This window comes from Microcebus murinus, chromosome 7 (genome assembly GCF_040939455.1).
Source record: "Microcebus murinus isolate Inina chromosome 7, M.murinus_Inina_mat1.0, whole genome shotgun sequence".
NCBI classification, from domain to species: domain Eukaryota; kingdom Metazoa; phylum Chordata; class Mammalia; order Primates; family Cheirogaleidae; genus Microcebus; species Microcebus murinus.
In genome coordinates, this window is record NC_134110.1 from 23,125,177 (window position 1) to 23,146,501 (window position 21,325).

Sequence of the window (21,325 nt, forward strand, 5' to 3'; positions counted from 1 at the left end):
GGGTGTGTTCATGTCTTCAATACTGTTTTCTCATTATGTTTTTTATATTTGATACTTTCTATTGCTCTGCTTCAAGTTCACTGACTCTTTCATCAGTCATTTCCAAAGTGCTGTTAAACACAAACAATAAATTATTTGTGCATAATGTTTGTCAGTTTTAGGATTTGTACTGGCTTCTTTTAAAGCTACAGTTTCTCTACTGAGACTTACTATTCTTTTTTATTATAACAATTTTTTATTATAAAACATTACATATTTTCTTTTATACCTGTAACCATATTTATATAGCTACTTTAAAATTCTCTATGCTACATGCATCATCTGAATCCCCTTGGGATCGGTCTGCATTGATTGCATTTGCTCATGAGTGTGGGTTCTTTTTTCCTGTTTCTTTTATACTTAATCATTTTGAATTGTTTCCTGGATATTTTAATATGACAATGCAGAGACTCTTGATTCTGTTAAATTCCAGTGTTCACTTTTGTTTTTTTGTTTTTTTTTTTTTTTTTTTTTTTTGAGACAGAGTCTCACTTTGTTGTCCAGGCTAGAGTGAGTGCCGTGGCGTCAGCCTAGCTCACAGCAACCTCAAACTCCTGGGCTTGAGTGATCCTTCTGCCTCAGCCTCCCGAGTAGCTGGGATTACAGGCATGCGCCACCATGCCCGGCTAATTTTTTATATATATATCAGTTGGCCAATTAATTTCTTTCTATTTATAGTAGAGACGGGGTCTCGCTCTTGCTCAGGCTGGTTTTGAACTCCTGACCTTGAGCAATCCGCCCGCCTCGACCTCCCAAGAGCTAGGATTACAGGCGTGAGCCACAGCGCCCGGCCTCACGTTTGTTTTATTTTATTTTATTTAGCCAATTAATTTGGCTGAGTTGAAGCTTCAAGCTCTGTCTTTCCTGTGCAACTCCTGAAATGCCAGATGGTTCTTGTTCTTTAGTGGGCCTGGTAGGTTTATGTTCCAGGTATGCATGTGTGTCATTCAGGTGAGTCAGAGATTTAGGTAGAGGTTCTGAACCTCTGTATACAGCACATGTGGGGCTCCTTCTCTGGGGCTTTTGTCTTCCCATGATCTTACACGTCACTTTCCACCTGTGCTGCTGATGGCTGCAGATTCCTCCGTTTGGTTCTTCAAGCCAGTGAGACTGAGGGATCCCATCTGAGACTTCACTACCGTACAGCTCCAACTCACAGCTTTTTAAGTGAAAGGCCATTTCCTCTTCCAGGTGTTAAGTCCCCTCCAGTTCCTGCCTGTACTTGGTCTTTCTCCAGTGTCTTCAGGGAATCATTTTGTATACAGTATACAGAGGTAGTAGCTGTCACCTGATAGCTGCCACTCTGGCATTCCTGGACATGGAAACCCTTTTGATTCCAAGGGTCTCATTTTATATTATTTCTGTCATTCCAAAAGGATTTTTGGAATTAAGAGAGGAAGAATGTGTGATGAGTCAGAAGTCAGGTTAGATGGAAATCATTCGTTTTTCTCAAACTATGATCTTTAAATGTTGTAGAGAGATTAAAATCTACATTTATTTGAGGGAAATGGTATAATGGAAAGGGACTGTCACCAGGATTTATTTAAATCACTTTCTCCCGTGGGGTTGCTGTGGACATCATTACCTAGGACAGAGTACAAAGTCCCTAAGGTGAAGATCCCCAAGGCATTGCATTTGAAAATCACTTATTCATGTCCCTGAAGGAAAATTAGTTGTTCACATTCCCAGAGGAAATGGATTTGTACAACTTAAAAGTATGCCACTGTTTGTATATAAAAATAATGCTTTTGATTTGATCAAAAACAAAACACTAAAGGTAAAAGATTATTATTTTTTTGATCATTGGTTAAATAACTTCAAGTGAATGTGATACCCAGATTTAATGGTATGATGTACAGGACAGGCAGCACAGAAGCAGTTTTTGATAAAGAAAAATATGTGATGACCTAATTCTTCACTAAATTGTCATATTTAACAACCAGCCAACTGCAGTTAAATCATTTATCACACTCAAAGTTAAAAAACTCATCTGATGGGATATCTTCATTTTCTACATTTCATCATATAAAATAAGATCAATATTATATATAAAATGCAATCAACAGAAACCCTTCTTAAACTCAGTAGATATTTTGAACTCTTATGTCAGATTTTGTTTTATCTGCCTGATATTTTGCAGATCAATTTGATTTACTTCAGATGTTGGTCATTTATTTGTATTTGCTGTTAATGTCATTATTATAATATGCAAAACAATTAGAAGGATTTTATTCATATATCATGTTTGTATACAGTTGACTAAGAGCTAGAAAACTGCAAATTTTACCTTTCCTCAGCTTATATGGTTTCAGTTCAGCATGTACTCATTTTAAGAGAAGAAATGCTATTCCACTAAGTGTTTTTCTTACTTGTCTTTCATCCTTTGGATTTACTAAAAATAGACGCTTGGCCAACTTGTTCACTTATACCACTGGCATCTGAGGATGCAGAGGCTAAATGTGATAGTATAATGAGTTTCAAATTACCCAATTCAACAGTTCTCTGCTATTAGGAGACAAAGGAATGCAGTATGTGTCATTATTCTAATGAGCCACATGCTCTGGTTTCTCTAATGCAGAACTGAATTAACAGGCATTTCTGTTATTGCTATCTCTACTCCTAAGAATTCAAACGAATGTTGAGATTAGCTTTCGCTCATAGAGGCATGTTTCTTAGTCTGTAAGGAAATTCCTTAAAGATAGTGGCATGGCTTCCATTTAGAAGCAAGTACTTAAAAACATCAAGACAATTTAGAAAAAAAAAATCCTATTTTTATTCATTTTATTTATGGAGTGATGCATTAAGTATTAGATTTAGTCATGAGAGAATACCTAGATTCATGAAAATATATACTAACAGAACTGGAAGCTTCCTTGGTAGACATCGAGCGGAGAGAATTTTAGGAAATCACGGGTACATGTCACTAGAGGGAGCTCTTAGAACATTGGAACGTGTAATTATGACTGCTTTTGCATGCATCATCCCTGATCTGTAGTGACTCAGCATGGGTGTGGGTGAGCAAGAACACAGGTTTCTGAGCGCCTCATGTGAATGCCTTAGAAACACACTGAAGTTTTGTCTGTGTTGAGTCTGAGTTTAGATTGTGGCATTAGTTAACCTTGATCACTGCTATCTTCTGTATGTTTGTGTCATCTTAAAATTCATATGTTGAAACCTAATCCCAGTGTGATGGTATTAGGAGGTGGGACCTTTAGGAGGAGATTAAGTCATGAGGGTGGAGTCCTCATGAATGGGGTCAGTGCCTTTATAAAAGAGGCCCCAGAGAGCTCTCTTGTCTCTTCTGCCATGGTAGGACACAAGAAAAAGGCACCCAAACAGACTATGACAGTTACTACTTAAGAGATACTGTGGGTATCAGTCTGTTTGGGCTGCTATAACAAAATACCATAAATTTCAGGGCTTATAAACAACTGAAATTTCTCACTGTTCTGGAGGCTGGGACATGTTAGATCCAGGCTCTAGCAGGTTCGGTTTCTGGTAAGGGCCTGCTTCCTGGTTCATAGATGTCACCTTCTTGCAGTGGCCTTATAAGTGGCAGAACAGGCAAGTTGAATTCTCTGGGACTTCTTTTCTAAGGGCACTAATCCCATTCATGGGAGCTCCTCCACCCTCATGACCCAATCACCTCTGACAGGCCCCACCTAATAATACAATGCTGTTTAGGTTTAGTTTTCAACATACGAATTTTGGGAAGGACACAAACATTCAGTCAGGAGCAGGAGTGTTGAGCATTCAGCACTCTTCTTGGTGCAGCGAGAAGCCCAGAAGCATGAACGTGATCTGCTGCCAAGGTGCCTGAGGGATGGTGGACACATTTAGATAATTGGGTTAAAAACCTTCCTTCAGCTGGAAGTCATTTGGAATTCACAGGCAGGAAAACTCATCTTGGGGATCAGGGTTTGAACTGGCCGTGGTAGGACTTGGCTAGAAAGAGGCATAACAGATGTGAAAACAAAACACAGATTACCGCCAGTCACCCAGTTGAGGTGCTGAGCAAAAGGAGAAGCCTCACTGGGGAAATGGCAGGATGGCATCACAGCCCAAACAGGAGGGGCCTTCACCAGGAACGTGTCAAAGTGGCAGGCAGAGTGGGTGATGTTCATTGAGCAAAGGAAGGATGTATTGAATTTGCTATTTATGGAGCTGAAACCAAATGCTCGGCGTTCCCATGAAGCAGTTAGAAGTGAAGAGAGCATGGCAGAGGGCAGATGTGAAACACAGGTATGTAGGATGAAAGGAGGCATAATTCAAAAACAACACCACGATTTTAAGACCAAGTTAGGCTGGATGTGGTGGTTCCAGCCTACAATCCCTTTGGGAGGCCAAGGCAAGAGGATCGCCTGAGGCCAGGACTTTGAGGTTACAGTGAGCTATGTTCATGCCACTGCACTCCAGCCTGGTGACAAAGTGGGACCCTGTCTCTTAAGAGACTAAAAAGAACCAGGTGACTTGGAAGTTACTGTTTTCCATGAGGAGATTGGAAATAATTGGAAGGAACTGCTGGTTTGATGGTAAAATGACAAATCGATTTATGAGAGGGTAGGAAATTATGGGAGAGGTCTCCTCCTAAATACGCCTGGCCTTTTGCCCTGCTTCTCTCTCCTCCCTACACAGTGGAGGCTCTTTTCCTTCTTTTCTGATCCGGTCCCACTAAAGTCCAGGAACATAGAGAGCACATGTCTCTGACTCTTTCCCTCTCAGACCAGTCACGGCAGCAACCCCCATGACTTCTCAAGGACTGGACTGTGAGCAGCAATGGGTGTAGCTCCATTGGTACCAGCCAGACATGTCCTCTGTTCATCCTCATCTTCCAGTAGTTCTCTTATCTCTCAGTTGGTTCTGGGCAAGGAAAAGGCTGTGGCCAAACCCACGGATCTGATTTTTACCTGTTGAATGTAAAGCAGGGATACTGGGTATCTAGTAGGCCATTAGAGATAATGTATCTGTGTCTGCTTATGTTTGCCATGTTTTCCTATCTAGTGCCATCCATGTGTCAGGTGTTGACTTGGTTTTCAGCTCGGCAGACTGCAGAAGGTCACGTGGGGTTTGTGTGACAAGGTCTTGCAGTGCAATTACTCTGCTCATTCCCACCCCAGTTTTACAAGAGAGGGGAAGGCTAGAGTAGGGGTTTGGAGAACTCAAATCCTGTACATTTTCAAATCACAAGAATTCCAGTGACCTGCTACATCCTAATCTGCATTTCCTCAATGTCACAGGCAATGAATGTGAGGGTAACACAGATGTCCTACCTGGTTATTGGCAGCTCCTGAGTGTCCCCAGGCAGCCTGTCAGATAAGGCTGACCAGAGTCCTCACAAATTGGGTTTGCTTTTGACCAACAATTAGAAAGTAAATTCAGGTAGAAAAGCCTTTTCTTAAGAATGGATTTGATACCAAGCAAAAATTCTTCCTAACATAGGGTTATGGTCACTGTCACCACTATTTACGAAGCACCTACTGTGTGTATCAAGTGTATGATAAATGCCCGACTTTCCTGTATACGCTTTGTCCTCACAGCAATCTTAGGAGATGCGTGTTATTTCCCCAATCTACAGATGGGAAAGTAGAGGCTTAGGGCTCAAAGAGGTTGTTTAAAGTCACTCTGGTAGTGAAGTCAGGGTCATGCTGCCTTCTTTCTTTCATAGTCTGAAACCATGGCTTCTGAAAGGCCTTGCAAACATATGCTGTTGCCACCTCTTGGCCAGGATTTGCAAGGTTAGGAGAGGACAGACAGGGCCAGCCTGGTGCAGCATCCCAGAGGAGCCCAGTGATGAATGACCAAGCCTGCTATGAGTGAAAATGTTTCCAGCAATCTTGCCTGGCTCTGCTGATGCATGGTCAGGGGAGGGCGAGCCTTATATTTTCCGGAGCTCTAAATCATGCAGATGATGTCATGGCAGACCCGATTGCCTCCTTTACTCTCATCCCAGTTCAAAGATTGAAAAGCCACCATGCTGATATGGAGAGAAGGATTTAGGGTGGGTTGCTAAATGACCGAGCTGGAATGGGGTCTTATATCCCCACCCTTGCTGATGAGGAGAGCAGGACCTGGCGATGTCAAGGTGACATGCCCCAGCCCACACTGTCTCTTGCTGTTGTTTTATTAATGTTACTAACATCAGCAGTATCAATAGGCCATTTAATACTCACTAGCAGTTTGAAAAGCAAAATTGTATGAGTTATGATGATGAATCGTAGGTACTCTGTGATTTTAAGTAACTTTTGCTTACTTATGATTATTATTTTATTGGATCCTTACAGTAAGATAAGTCATCCCACTCGCAGGCCCCAACACTTGAGTAAAGGGTTTGGAGGATGCAGGCCCAGCAAGGCGGCCAGTAACAGAGCTGGCCTCTGCCCCAGCTGGCCGTCCCTGCAGCCCTCTGCTGGCAACACACAAGGCATGTTTCCTTCGTCATATGCCACTCAGCCTCAGAGGCCAGGGGGAGCCGCCCTGCCGGTGACTGTGTACCATTGCCAGCCCTGTCGTGGAAGGGGATGAATAGCCGTCAGTCGGGAGGGCACACAGGTGGGGGCCCTGCCCTGCAGGCCAGGGAGCACAGCCTCCACATGGCTTCCAGCCTCCAGCACTCCCATCTGCATCCTCTTGTCCTCACTCGGCCTCCCTCCTGGCCTTCAGAGGAGGCCCCCTCACCCCAGACCTCTACCCCTCCCCAGAGCAGCCTGGGTCCTGAAGTTCTGCCTCTCGCCTGTGGGAGAGGTCCTCCCTCCACTTCCCTTCTTCCGTGAGCACATTCGGCATTGAGTGGTCCGCTCATGCGGGGGGGCTTTTTCCCGTGTGCTGCGCTCGCTGTAGACGAATGTCTGCCTGGCCAGGTGCTTCCTGACTCCCAGGGCTGCCCTCAGTCACCTGCACCTACTGCCCTAAGCTCTGGGCTCCTTTGTGAGCTTCTGGATTCATGTTTCCCAACCTGTTCACATCTCACAAAGGGTTTGGGGGCCCCCTGACTTCTCTGGGCCAGGGGTCAAACTCACAGTTCCCCTCTGAGTTGGGGACACCTACAGCCCCCTCCGTGTGACCAGCCAGTGCAGGAGACCAGCTGCGCAGTGCAGTTGTCCCCAGATGAGGCAAATGAGCCACAGAGAGAATACAGAACAGGTGCTCAGGATGACAGGAACGGACCTGCCTGAGCCAGGATGAGAACAGCAGGAAGCAGGGGCTTGCCCTGAGGACGCTGCCTCATTAGCATCTCCTGCCTGCGCCACTCTCATGGCCTGGCCAGAATCCAGCCTGGCTGCTCCACGCAAATCCATGTCCGAGTGCCACGGCCCTTCGCTCTTCAGGGCTCTACAACATATACATCACAGGAAAAGACAGGACCTCCCTGTCATTCATGTGGAGCTCAGGGAGCCAGCAGAGTTGCCGGAAATGCCCAGCGATGCCGTGAGGGGACATTTAGCCTCTTGCCAAGGCAGGGAATAGCACCCCCAACCACGTCCACCACCTGAGCTGCCCAGCTGCCCAGTGGAGAAGGGAAATGACAACAGAATACACTTGGATCAGGAGAACTCCAGTGTGTCCTATACCACCTCAAACTTGCAGACAGAAGGTCATACTAATTAAAAACAAAACCTTGACCAGAATACCAGGCAGCACCCCCTGCAGCCAAGCTTGGCATCTGCGGGAGCCACCAGCTGCTGTCGCGGGGCTGCCCTGCTCGATTCTATTTAGTGTCTTACTCCCGTGCAGATCAGCATCTGGATAATATCTTAGGTACTGTGCCCACAGTCTGACCCTCCCTAGCCCAGCAGCCACTCAGTCAGCCTCCCTCCTGGCTGTCGTGCTGGGGCAGGACAGGGTGCGCTGGTTACTGGAAAACAGTGTTGAGCATCACACATCTAGAGGGAGAACATCTAGCCAAAGACATGCACAGTTATTACGCAGAAGTTGTACAGCTCTCTTGAAAGATATCTCAGTGTGGAAGACCTACGCACAAGAGGGGACATGTCGTGTCCATGGTGTAAAAGGTGCGATAGCAGATGTCATGTCTTCCCAATCTATAACCTATAATCTGTAGATCCAATTCAGTTCCAATATAAATCTCATGAGGATTTTTTTTCTGAATCCTGACAAGAGGATTCTAACATGTATATGAGGAACAAAGGGTCGAGCACGGCCAGGACCCCCTGAAGAAGAAAAGGGGGGAGCTTCACTCTTCCAGCTCTCAGTGCACTTTTGGAGTCTGTGTAATTATAGTAGCTGAGGTTGAAACAGGGATAGAGAGAGGGAGCGGAACACAGGCCGGGGGGAGAGGAAGTGGGATCAGGACGACACTCCCCTGGCAGGCGCTGCCCGTGAGTGAGTGAGATGGACAGCTGATGACGGTGTGGTCACATGGAAAAAACAGCATCACAAACTTAACAAATATATACGCATGTCAACTCCAGGAGATTAAAGCCACAACTGTGAATGACATCTTAAAACTTTTATAATTCATGTGTAATGAGAGAATAAGGAGTGATTTTGAAATAAGATGCAGGAGGAGTAAACTGTAAATCAAAAAGTTTGCTAAATGTAACTACATTAAAATTAATACTTATATTTCCCCAAGAAACCATCACAAACAAAGTGAAATGGCTACACACTTAAGAAGATATTTGCAACAAGTATAGCAAAAAGTATGTGTATCAGACTCTGTAAAGAAAACATATGAATAGAATAGGTAGAGAAAACATGAACAGATTTCACAGAAAAAAAATTGGCAGAGCGAAATGATATTGTTTTTAGTGACTCCTGTCTATAACGTAAACCACAGAGCATCAAATTCAGAATCCTGCCCAGGGAAAAGAGGAAGGTGGGCTTTTGGTTGAGTCCTACACAGAGAGGGCCTTGTCTTTGCTATACCTGTGCTTTGTGACTTTTTCAACTGTTTTAAGGGCTTGTTTGCGCCTAAAACAGGAAGGAGGGAAACCATGTCCATTAGCAAAGAAACATCCACACTTTGCAGTATGTCATTCAAGAGACTCTTCTAGCATCTCCCCATCAAGGTCTCTGCTAGAAGGACAGTTTTCCCTGTGAGAGACCCGGCAGGACGGCAGCGGCCCACCCTCACTCTCACGCAGGCCTGGAGCACGAGTCCTGCTCAGGGAGGCTGCCCCGAAACCCTCTCTCCAGCTCTTCCCCTGCTCCTGAGACACCTCTGGGTTTCTCCCCTGTGACAGCACACAGTTCTGTCCACCGTGGAGTTAGAGGTGCACTCTGCTAGAGTGGCAGGGAGTGAAAGCATGCAGCTTGTTGTGAAGGTGTCGCAAGGACCCTGGGTCAGGTGTGCTGTCTGCCTTTGGGGCGTGAAGAGACAGCTGGAACATACAAACCCCTGCACAGCTGCTCTTGCCTAGGCTTTGTTCGATCCTGTGGCCACCCCTCAGCATGGTTTGCAGCCTGTAACCTGGCCTCACTGCCATTCCTTCCTCATCTGCTCAAGCTCTAGCCCCTGCAGCACCCTGGGAGGCCCTGCCCCGTTATCTTTTTTCTTTACACACACTCTGTCCAGTGACCTCCCAGCCCACGTCTGGTGACATCTGCATGCAGGGAACCATCCCTTGATCCACGGCCTTGTACAGTCACATCCTGCTTAGCACCCTGGGCAGACCCTCCTCGGCCTGCCTCCAACACATTAGCACCTGAACCGCCACTCTTCCACGGGAAGCAGGGCCCTTCTGGAATCTTGCTGTCCCAGCCGGGGCAAACTTTCTCACCCTCTCTCTTGCTCTTTTGATAAACATCTTCATGTTTTCTAGGCTGGGAATGAGTCCATGCTTATACCACTTTCTGCCCCTCCTCACACAGATGCGTACCCTAATTCCGAGGTCGTGTACGTCTGGACCAACGGCTCCACCAAGTCTGTGGTGGTGGCAGAGGACGGCTCCAGACTGAACCAGTACCACCTGATGGGGCAGACGGTGGGCACGGAGAACATCAGCACCAGCACAGGTGGGAGCCCAGCGTGGGCTGTGCTGCCAGGTACACCGAGGACAGCATACCTGCTCCCAGCAGCACCCTGCAGGGGCCACGCGGGAGGGGGCACCAGCCTCACACACCCATCCTGGCCAGCAGTGGCTCTTTGTGACAGCTGTGTGAGCGCTGGCCAAAAGGAGTCCTCCCGCCAGCCCCTCCCTGCAGCTGCTCACAGAGGCACCAGCTGTGGTAGCCATGGCATTAAGGGTGATTCCAGGCATTAATCTGTGGTGCATTTGCTCCCGTGGGAGCAGGCCCTGCTCGGAGGCCACGTGGACCTGCTTATATAAATAACACTCCCTTTCCCTGGGCACCGGGGTCTCTGCAGGAAAGGTAGGCACCCTCCTGAAAATGTTCCCAGTTACCTGCTCCCCTGCCTCCACCTTGAACATTGCAGAGAGTGTTTCCTTGGGGGTGAACGTGGGAAAGCACAACCAAGCAGCGTACAAAGACAAGCTTAGGGGAACCAAGAAGGAAGCTGATCCTGTCACTCCTGAGTGTTGGGGCAGGGCTGAGCCCTGCAGGGGCAATGCAGGGCAACCCAAGCCTGGCTCGTTCTGATACAGAGTGGGTGGGGAGTCCAGGGAAGCAGATGCCTTCCACCTGCTGAACCTGCAAGCTATATGGTCAGGTGCTTCTAGGCTGCAGCAGGCCCAACCCGCCTGGTCAAGGTCACAAGGCAGCACTATGAGCTGGGGGAGGGAGGTGCTGAGAGGGTACTTCAGGGCACAAAGAGTTTTCATTGCAGAGGAGAAAAATCTAAAGAGATGGAGAGAGCTCTGATCCCAGAATGAGCCCTAAGCCTCAGAGGACATCCTTAGGGGAGCCCTGGTGGGCACCACGGGCCGTGGGCACCGTCCACCCTTGCAGCTGGCAGGAGTGCACTGCGAGTTTTGTGCATGCACAGGCCCTGAACTGGGCATCCCCTGGGGACGTGAGAGCCCAGGAGGACAGCAGCACCGTTTGGTTACCACACTACAGGGAAGGGCCGAGGAGATGGGCTGATTCCATGGGAACAAGTGAAAGGTGGCATGGCAGAAGGTTGGGGTGCAGAATAGTGGGCTAACTGAGGATGCTACAGTTTGCAATTGTTTCACACAGTTCTTTTAAAATTTATAACTGGGGTTTCTACCCCTATTTGCATTCTAAAAAGACAGTCATTTTGTTTGTTTGTTTTACAATACCAGATGTTGTTACCCACAACTCAAAAATGAAACAAAATGAAAAGAACCACCACCATCAAAAGAATTAGGAGAGTGATTTCAAATCCTACTTGTAAAGAGACAATCCACACTTCACTTCCTCCAGCGTTATGGAGTAGGCAGAACTGGATCTTCAGTAAAGATCCAGTCCTGGCTGCTAAACTTCTCCCCTGCCCTTCTGTTGTCCTTGTTTCTCCCATGTCGGAGCCGGCTCTGCCCCTCGGCAGCCTCCCCAGCCGGGCTGTGGGCAAGCGCACCCTGCTGCTGCTGGCCTGTCTCACACCATGCTCAGAATTTTGGCTCCTTTTCCATGAGGAACATAGGATTTCTATGGTTCCTTTGACGTAGGATGTGTTGTGAGCAAAGGCCCAAGGAAGCACCTGCAGCTGGCCTTGCCAAGCTATGGGCTTCCATTCCAGCAGCAAGCCCTGCAGCTGTGTCATCAGCTCCAGTGTCCCAGCAGTCTGTCCACGCACCCGCAGACCACTCCCCTAATAGGTGAGCCCTCACCTGGGGCCTGCTTTAGTGGAGCCCCCACAACCATTCTCTCCACTTTTACAAGGCAACCCGGCTCCCCAGCCATGGCATCCCCTCCTTACAGATCAGTTCAGCTCTGTCTCCACTTCCCCAAGCACACTTCCCATCTCTCCAGGGGGATGCAGATCCCAGTAGCCAGGAGAGGCTGCCCCAGCAGGCCACACTCACCCTCTGACCCCCGCCCCTGCCTCAGCTCCTTACCAGTTAACCATCAGGACGGCATCATTCTCAGCAAAGAACGGGAGGTCCCCTCTCGCCTCCCACATAGCCAGGCAAATCCAAAGAAGGCACTGGGGCATGGCCAAGGAAATGCCCACGATTTCAGAGAGCAGATGACACCTTTCTCTGGTAGGTGGCAGAAGGGATAAGCTGCCAGGATCCGTGGCCCGCTGAGCTGCTGTTCCTCACCCTCCAGCCAGCAGGGCCAGCACAGAGCCTTCCACCTGCGGGGTGGGAAAATGGTCGTCCCACCTCCCTGGAGCCTCCCAGGCTGGGAACTAGGAAGGAATCTGTCCCGCAACTGCAGGGTTCTGTGATGTCCCGAGTTACATCTGGAGAGCCTAAATCCTGAAATCCTGATTGCAGTAGCAGGCGAGGGGGCGGGTGGAGAAAGGCACAGATTGTGACCGGAGATTAGTGAAACACAGGAATCTGATTTTCCCCAGGATGAGCATCTGGCAAACACTCTTCAGAGACCAGGGTCAAAAGACTTACTTATAAAATGACCACTAAGAAATTCATGCATCCTCCTCTGTCCTCTCCTTAACCCAAATAATACAAGTAAACACCTGTCCGACTTGATAGCAGAATGAAAGGAGGCTCCCAGTGAACTCCTCTGACCCAGCTCACAGGAACCAGTGGCCTGAGTGCAGAGACTGCAGGCCACTGAGGGGAGTTAATTTTCTCATTCACAGGTGAATACACAATCATGACGGCTCATTTCCACCTGAAAAGGAAGATTGGATACTTTGTCATCCAGACCTACCTTCCCTGCATAATGACCGTGATCTTATCACAGGTGTCCTTTTGGCTGAACCGGGAATCAGTCCCAGCCAGGACAGTTTTTGGTGAGTGTCCTCAAGCCAGGCCTGGACACTGGCATTTGGTGATGGATACCAACAACCGACCCTTACCTAAAGCAACAGCAACCGATGCCAGAAAACGAGTGTTGCTTCTCCGTTGTGTGACCTGGGAAACAAACTGACCTGTTGGTTAATAACTTAATGTTGAGGATTAGGATTTAGAGTTTCTTTCTAAAGGAGGTATCAGTGAATAATGCACGGTATATTTGATAGTCATTTCCTATTTGAAAAGCTTTTTTGTGAGGTTTGACACTGCCAGCATGTATCTGTGTTATGTGAAATTTTGCTAACAGGTTGAGGAGCCCTTATCCAAAATGCTTAGGACCAGAAGTGTTTTCGATTTTGGATTTTTGGGGGGTTTTGGAATATTTGTATTATACTGGTTGAGCATCTTTAATTATAAAATCCAAAATGAGCTCTGATGATCATTTCATTTGAGCATTATGTCAGGGCTCAAAAAGTTTCGGATTTGGGGGCATTTGGGGTTTTGGATTTGGGTATACACACCAGTAATATTTTCTCAGTTCTCATAAAGTACTATTTTATAAGTTATCCGGCAGTTTTCTTTGAAATATGCATGCCATTTTAAAATTAACTACCAAGTCAAAATCAATTTGATACAATAGGAAAAATTAAACATATATGACAAGAATCTAGAACAACATCATTTTACATCTCTAAGGCATAAACAGACTAGGTTTAGAAAGATCTAGCTCGGGAGGTACCTTGGCACAGCTGACATAGTTGAGTGGTTGACTCTTACCTTGAAGCTCACTTTCCTCAAATTCTAGAAGGGATACTAAAGGTAGCTTTGCAGGTCAGTTGTGATCATGGACGCCCACATCTTTCTAAACTGTAAGGTATGATTCACACATTAGCACTTGCTATTGCAGTTTCCTTTTCAAAGGAGAAAAGAAGTGAGCATGTATTTTATCCTGATGCTCCCACTGTGTGTAGGAAGCCAAGAGCCCGGGGAGTTTACGAGTGAGTGGCACAGGAGCGCTTCCGTCTGGCCTCAGCCACGTGTCCAGCTTCAATGGCGAGGCCTGACTGAGCTCAGCATTGTTTCAGAAGGCGTGGAGGGTGGCTCGTGGTCAAGCAGTGCTCCCCAGATGAATGTGCCCAGTGAACTCTTTGGGGGAAACTTACTAGGCTGGCAGGGAACATAAGCAGGGAGAATGTTGTCTATTGCAGACTGTTTCCTTTCAGAGATTACCAATGCACGTTAGGATGTTGAAGGCCCAAGAAGACGCAAGAGTCTTACTTAAGGTTGCGCATAGAACACTTCTCCCCAGCACAATGATTAACTAGATTTCTGAGAAAAGTCAAAGATGCCTACTAATCTCTCATTAAGCATTAATTCCATGCAGGGTACCCTGTTCCTTGAGTATGTGTAAATACCTCTGGAGGATGGCATGGAATGAAAACTGTTGGCTGCTGTGGCCACCAGCAATGTTAGCTCCTTTGGCGCTGTGCTGGTTTCCAGGGCTGCTGGCACAAAGTACCATAGATTGGGGCTTAAACAGCAGAGACGTATTGTCTCACTGTTCGGGAGGCTGCAACTCTGAGATCAGGTATCAGCAGGGTTGGCTCCTGAGGACTGTAAGGGAAGGAGCTGTTCCAGGGCTCTCTCTCTCTCAGGCTCTGGTAGCTCATTGGCTTGTGGCAGGGTAACTGCAGTGTTCACATGGCCTTCTCCCTGGTGTGTCTGTGTCCAAATCTCTCCTTATAAGGGCACCAGTCATACTGGATTAGGGCCCACCCTCATGGTCTCATTTTAACTTGATTACTTCTATAAACACTGTATTTCCAAATAAGGTCATAGTCTGCAGGACTAGAGGAGATTAAGACTTCAACATGTGAATGCTGGTGGGGGGGGCCACAATTTGACTGATAGCAAATGCATTACACCCACATCCCCCTACATGGGTGCATGCTCATGCAGACAAAACTGCCTTGAGAAGGAAGGCAGGATGACCACGTGCAGGCTGCAGGGACTGCAAGAGTGCAGCAGACCTGGGTCTGAAGACAGGTTGTCTCATTCACCAACTAGCAGATATGGGCACATCGCTAAATACTTTTTGAATCCTCAGGGTCCCTACCTGCAAAATGGGGATAATGAGACACCCATCCTGAATGTGGCTCAGATCGGAGTCTGATACTGAGATGCCCAATAGACAGCCCATAACCTGCCAGTCCTAAGGGAGTGCTCCCTCCAAGTGATCTGGCCTTGCTGTGTGGTCACTGCAGAGTTTCCCCTGAGGCCACAGGCACCTTGTGAGCTGTCTGCAGCCAACGACGTGGTGCCCTCTTTAGGGAGGTGAAGTGCCTAGACTGAGATTCGCATGTGGTGCCCCTATTGCACTGTGGCTCCTGCAAGTCTGCAGGTTGGGTTAGTCCTGGTGACACAGAGCCTCTCTCTTCTGTTTGCACGGAGCCGGGTACGTACAAAGCGCACAGTAGTTGTGAAGCGCTTTACCAGCTGCAGTGTGAATGGGGCTCCCGTTCTCCACTGACCTTGTCCCAGCGCCACAGAGACGCACCACTCGCTAGGCGTGTCTGTGTTGCGCACCACGTATTTATTAGTCCGGCTCGGTCATCCGGACCACAGCTCAGACCCAGCTCCCTGACCTCCTCAGTTCATGTTCCAGAAGTAGGAGACAATTGGGATACATCAAACAAGCGATCTTTTAAATGCTGTGACTGTGTTGAATGTTATGCACAGTAAAGATGAAGGTGAAGGCTGGGGTTGAAATGACCAGTCCCTGTCGTGTCTCTGCTTGTCACACCCGGGGGTTGCTGCTCTGGGTCCCGGTGCTGGCACTGACCCTGTGGCCTTCCCCACTCTGCCCCTCTGGCCCACAGGGGTCACCACAGTGCTGACCATGACCACCCTCAGCATCAGTGCCCGGAACTCTCTGCCCAAAGTCGCCTACGCCACCGCCATGGACTGGTTCATAGCCGTGTGCTACGCCTTCGTCTTCTCCGCGCTGATCGAGTTCGCCACGGTGAACTACTTCACCAAGAGGGGCTGGGCCTGGGACGGCAAAAAAGCCTTGGAAGCCGCCAAGATCAAGGTACTGACCTTGTTTTCCTCCCTCTCCTTTCTTGACTGAGGAGATGTGCCTCATTCCATGTCCCAATATGAGACCAGGCGTTGGTTCTGCCTCCACCAGCTCCCAGTCATCCCTTCCCTCATATTCAAGGTACTTACAACATTTTACTTACAAAGGGGCACTTTTCTAATTTATTTTGAATCACCCATTTCATTTGAGTGAAAGATCTGATATGACATGAATGGCTTGGGCTTGTTTGTATTCAAGCCCATTGTTAATATTTTTCAGAAGTAACTCCTGCCTCATCAGGGACGACTTGTCCAGTTTTTAATTGTGCAGTCTGTTCTTCTGCTCTTATACCATTGTGCAGTCTGTTCTTCTGCTCTTATACCACTTCACCACGCAGTGTGTCCTCTTCAAGGTGGCGTTCAGGTCGTGAAGAGGGCACTCAACTTAATGGCAGCGGCACATCAGCAGAGCATGGCCAGGGCCGCTGACTAAGTGGTTTGACTCCTCTGCACCATGCACATAAATTGTTATGGAAAATATTGCTCTGTTCAAAGCAATTAATCATTGAGTATTTAAAAGGTGATTTGTGCCTAAATCTTCAGAACGTTTGGAGAAAAACAGTTGCACAAGATTCCAAGCGGCATCATTTCCTTGGAGAGATGCAAATAACATACATAGATAGGAAATAAAGCGGTATGTGATATACTGCTAATCACAGCATGCATAAAACAAATCGGCTAATCTTTGTACCGAGAGAAGAGCAGGTCAGAGCCAGCAGGGCAGACTTGAAAGTAAAACTTAATCTGTGCTTTGGAAACTCAGCATGAAGGGAGTCCTGGAAGGCAGTAGGGAAGTCTACGTCCTGACCTCCCAGCCAAGGCCCGCAAGCCAGTCACGGCAAACCAGGGTGCTCTGGCTCCAGTGAGGGCACTTGGTTCTGTTCCATCGACAGCCCCAGCTTGCTCTCAGCGTTTGACTCTGCTGCTTCCTTCCCTGGGAAATGTCGGAAGTTCTGACTTGACCTGGCCCGTCTGGCTCTGCCCACTTCCAGGTGGCAGGAGTCCCCTCCTGTGCTCTAGTTTCAGTTGGGGGCACTTCCTACTTCCCAAGTGCAGCTTGGCAGGTTGGAAGAAGGCCAGGCAGGGCCCATTCTGGGCTCCTCAGGGAAGGAGGTGGGGGAAGCTGGAGGAAAGGCCTGAACAACAGGAGCCTCAGGTGTGGGTGTGTTTTGGGGGCTCGAGGGTGGACAGGAGTGATCTGACTGCACTGGGTGGGCGAGGGGGTGGTGAGCTGGGAAGCATTTGTAGGGATAGGCTGTCCCCAGACCGTGCAGACCAGGGAGCCACAGAGTGTATTTGTCAGGGTTGGGGATGGAGAATGGAGTCTGGGGAGAGGCAGCTTCCCAACACTCAGCCCTGTGTCACTAGAAGGTAGCAGTTTGCCAAATGCATGGGTCTTAGACGGCCACACCATGTGAGCTAACCAAGTCTGATAACCAGTGAGATAACCAAGTCTGAAGTCAGGGAGCTGGGAGTCCATGGTGTGAACTGAGGTCTCCAGGCTCATGCCCGTGGTTCTAGGAGGAACGTGAAGTTCAGGATAAATGGAGACCTAAAATGTTGTCAGGTGTTGTGGACACAGTTGCCAGGATTGTCAGCCAATATGTCCTCACTCAGCCCCTTGTTGCCATAGATCTGAATGGAGACCTGGAGGGAGGAGACAGGGTGGTGAAGTGCATTGTCTAACCCCACGCTAGCAGTGATTTTCTAGAATAAACAATGTGCCTTTGTCGGTCTTGCGGAACGTCAAGATTATGTGCCATTCCCCGGAAGGTTGATGTGCTGGGGATTCCAGCCCTGCTGCCAGAGAGGGTCTGTGCAGTGGAGGCATCAGAGTGTGCACAGGCACTGCTGAGACACGGGCGGTGAGCATGGATACGCAAGCCTCCTGTTAGCAGCTTGTGTGAACTGTTTCTTGGAAGTAGAGTGAATTTAAAAAATAAATAGTGCTCACCATTGTTCCATGTTGAGATCGCCAGGAGCAAATGCTGGGTCAGAGTTTGAGGGGCAGGGCAGCTTTTAGGGGTGAATATTTGGGAAAGGAAAGGGGAGGAAGTAAGATTGGGTAGAGGAAGACGTTGATCCATGATGCAATTCCAGCAAAGCCTCAGCTAATCCGCTGGGGAGCTCTGGAGCAAATGTCCTGGGCATTGCCGTGTGTCAGGGGACATGACCAGAACTTTATACTCCTGCCTTCCTGGCCACCAGATGTGGGCGGCTCCCCCTGGAAGGGTGTGACTTGGGCCAGGCAGCCCTCTGCAGCTGAGGCTACCCCGAAAGAGCTGACCCCTGGCCACACTGCCAGCAGGTGTGCCTCCTGGAAAGGACACACATCCGTGTCCAGCACAACCATCGTGACTATCTTGAGTTCTGCTGTTTGTCCCTCCCCAGTAAAAACACACGCTGTCACAGCATAGCAGTGTCTTCCAAAGTGCTGACTCTTTCTCTGGTTCTCCTCAGAGATGAGAACCATTCAGAGCAGTTGGTCATGTTTCTTGGTCTTCTAGAGGACCAGCGTCAGTGCTCACATGATGTTTTACAAAGTGCCATCATGTGTCTGGGGTATGGCCTGCCTCCTTCAGCATCCCTTGAGGTGTCCCAGGTGGCCCTCGTTCTCCCTACACCTGCCTGACACTTGCTCTACCTCTGTTTTCACCCACTCCTATGCTCCCTGGTTGGCCTTTCTGCTTTGTATTTTTTACATATTTTTAATGATTGATATATTTTCCTTACTCTACTATCCTGTGTTTTCTAAATTTTATTTAATGAGATTATATTACTTTGGTAATGAAACAAATTTTTTTCTGATGTTTTATTATGCAAGTCTTCAAACATACAGCAGTATTGGGAGAATTTTACAATGAAAGCCTTTCTGCCATTCACACTTAGCTGAGCTTGTGCCATCCCCATCTATCCATCTGTTGTGTCTTCCTCTATCCATCCATCCCTATACCCATCCTCAAGCCATCCATCAGTCCATCTTATTTTTTGATGCATTTCAAATAAATTTCATTTCCCAATAAATATGTCAGCATGTGTATCATTAACTAGAGTTCAATATTATTATATTGTTTTATTCTTTTGAAGCGAAATTTACATAGCATGAAATGCTCGAGTCTGAAGGGCACCTTTGCTGAGTGTTGGCAAGCATGTACTCCTGGTGTGACACAAATCCCTGTCAAGACAGATAACACCAGCAGCCTCCAGACAGTTCACTGTGCCTCCTCCCAGGCAGCTCCTGTCTCCCAGTACAACCGTACCCATTATTCCAATTTTTCCACCATAAATTATCAAGCTTATTTTAGAATTTCATATCTAAGAAAAATGAAAAACAAAATCTTCACAAAAAATATATACAAGAGTGTTTATAGCTGCTTAATCCATAATAGTCAAGACTGGAAGCAGTCCAGGTATCCATCAAGAAGAGGATGAGAAGCCGAGAGTGTACTCATACAAAGGCATACTACTCAGCAATGGAAAGGAAGGAAATGCTGACACCAGCAACACCATGGATGACTCTTGGCCATTCCTTAGGGCTTCCCTGGTGTCCACATGTCTTGTTGACTCTCAAAGCTAAAGAAATGATGGCTGCTCTGCAGTATAAGAGAAGTTTATCCTAGGTTCTTGAGAAATGCCAGAGATGAATATCAATAATGGCTCTCGCTTGTGCCAAGTTCCTGTCTGCTGGCTGTCTGGGGTTACAGACCAAGAAGGTAGTGGCTTCTGGACTGAGAATCCCAGGGCCAAGCAGGAGTCTCTTTACCTCTTTTGGGAGACACACCTTGAGCACTCCAAAGGGTGTTGACAGTTGCCCGCAGATGGCTCATCCTCACATTCTTCTTATGTGTTGCAGAAAAAGGAACGTGAACTCATCCTAAAAAAGTCAACAAACGCTTTTACGACTGGGAAGATGACCCACCCCCCAAACATCCCAAAGGAGCAGACCCCAGCAGGGACCTCTAATGCATCTTCAGTCTCAGTGAAACCTGAGGAGAAGCCTTCTGAAAGCAAAAAGACTTACAACAGCATCAGCAAGATTGACAAAATGTCCCGAATCGTATTCCCAGTCTTGTTCGGCACTTTCAACTTAGTTTACTGGGCAACCTATTTGAATAGGGAGCCGGTGATTAAAGGGGCTGCCTCTCCAAAATGACCCACCCTGCTCCCAAACTCAAAGAGAGCCATACTCCCAGCTAAGCTGTACCACGGAGGGCTTGAGCTCAGAGGGCCTCTCCACGTTTGGGCACTCTCTTTCAGGAAATTTTTGCATGTTTAATAATATGTACAATTAATATTGCCTTGATGTTTCTATATGTTACTTCAGATGTTTCAAAGATGTCACATTGGTAAATAAAGCAAACAACTTTCTAGAAAAACAGGAGACGATGACTGACACTCAGATACTCAGTATCTTACATTGATAGTTTACAAACAAGATAAGTCTATTTTTAACTGCTCCAAGTGTTACCTAATGACGTTTTCTATACTTCCAGTGTCATTTCATACAAATTTTCCCAGCAAAGAACTATTTTAGGAATGCTCCATGGTTATTACTTGACCAACTCTTGCAAGAAACAAAGATCACAAAGAGCACATTTTTCATTACAGGGAAACTTGGACATTTATGTACAAAATGAATTGCCTTTGATAATTCTTACTGTTCTGAAATTAGAAAAGTTCTGCATGATCTTACATGAAGAAATAGAATAGGCAAACATTTATACAGACAGATTTAATAACAGAAATATATAGTATGTTAGATCAACAGATAAAATATTTCCCCGGGGAAAAGTTTAACTACTTACAAATTCTTTTTTTTTTCCCCTTTTGGAAAAGAAACTTATTTCCCACCCCACCCACACCTCCCACTAAGCAAGAAAGAAAAGGCAATGTGAAAAGGAAAAGATGTGTGATGACATTCTCGGCACTTGGCCTGTATGTTCGCTGTCTCTGAAACATTGACCACCTCTCTCTGCAGCCAGCGTGTAGTGCTTCAGTGGTGAGACATTGTAATTGAGTTATTTTCCATTTTATTTCCATGTATGTATTTCATGATTGACTTATGGCTCTGTTAGCTTTTGTATATGAATCTTAAATGTTCATTAAAAAATAAAAAATGAACTGATCTCGTGGGCCTAGATCACTTTTTTTTTAAAAAAAGTCATATTTTGGTAGACTTATTTCTTTAAAATGACATAAAGTAAACGCATCATGAAAATGCTGCTAGGGTGAAAAAAAACTGTTGGCAGCTCCCCTCTGGTCCAATCTAATTCTATAGAGTAATAGTTGGGAGAAAACAGTGGGGATGTTAGGGGCCTCCAAGTAGAGGGTTTTCCAAGTTC

The 21,325-nt window shown here is 47.1% G+C and overlaps 1 protein-coding gene across 1 annotated transcript in view; it reads left to right on the plus strand.

The window, feature by feature from the left end:
* Positions 1 to 21,116, plus strand: part of GABRA5 (gamma-aminobutyric acid type A receptor subunit alpha5) — an 85,260-nt gene extending 64,144 nt beyond the window's left edge. The window contains exons 8-11 of the mRNA XM_012760278.2: positions 9,871 to 10,014; positions 12,692 to 12,844; positions 15,725 to 15,936; positions 19,837 to 21,116. Coding sequence (XP_012615732.1) covers positions 9,871 to 10,014; positions 12,692 to 12,844; positions 15,725 to 15,936; positions 19,837 to 20,136 — 809 coding nt within the window. The 3' untranslated portion in view covers positions 20,137 to 21,116. The remainder of the gene's footprint in view (positions 1 to 9,870; positions 10,015 to 12,691; positions 12,845 to 15,724; positions 15,937 to 19,836) is intronic.
* The last annotated feature ends 209 nt before the right edge of the window (positions 21,117 to 21,325 follow it).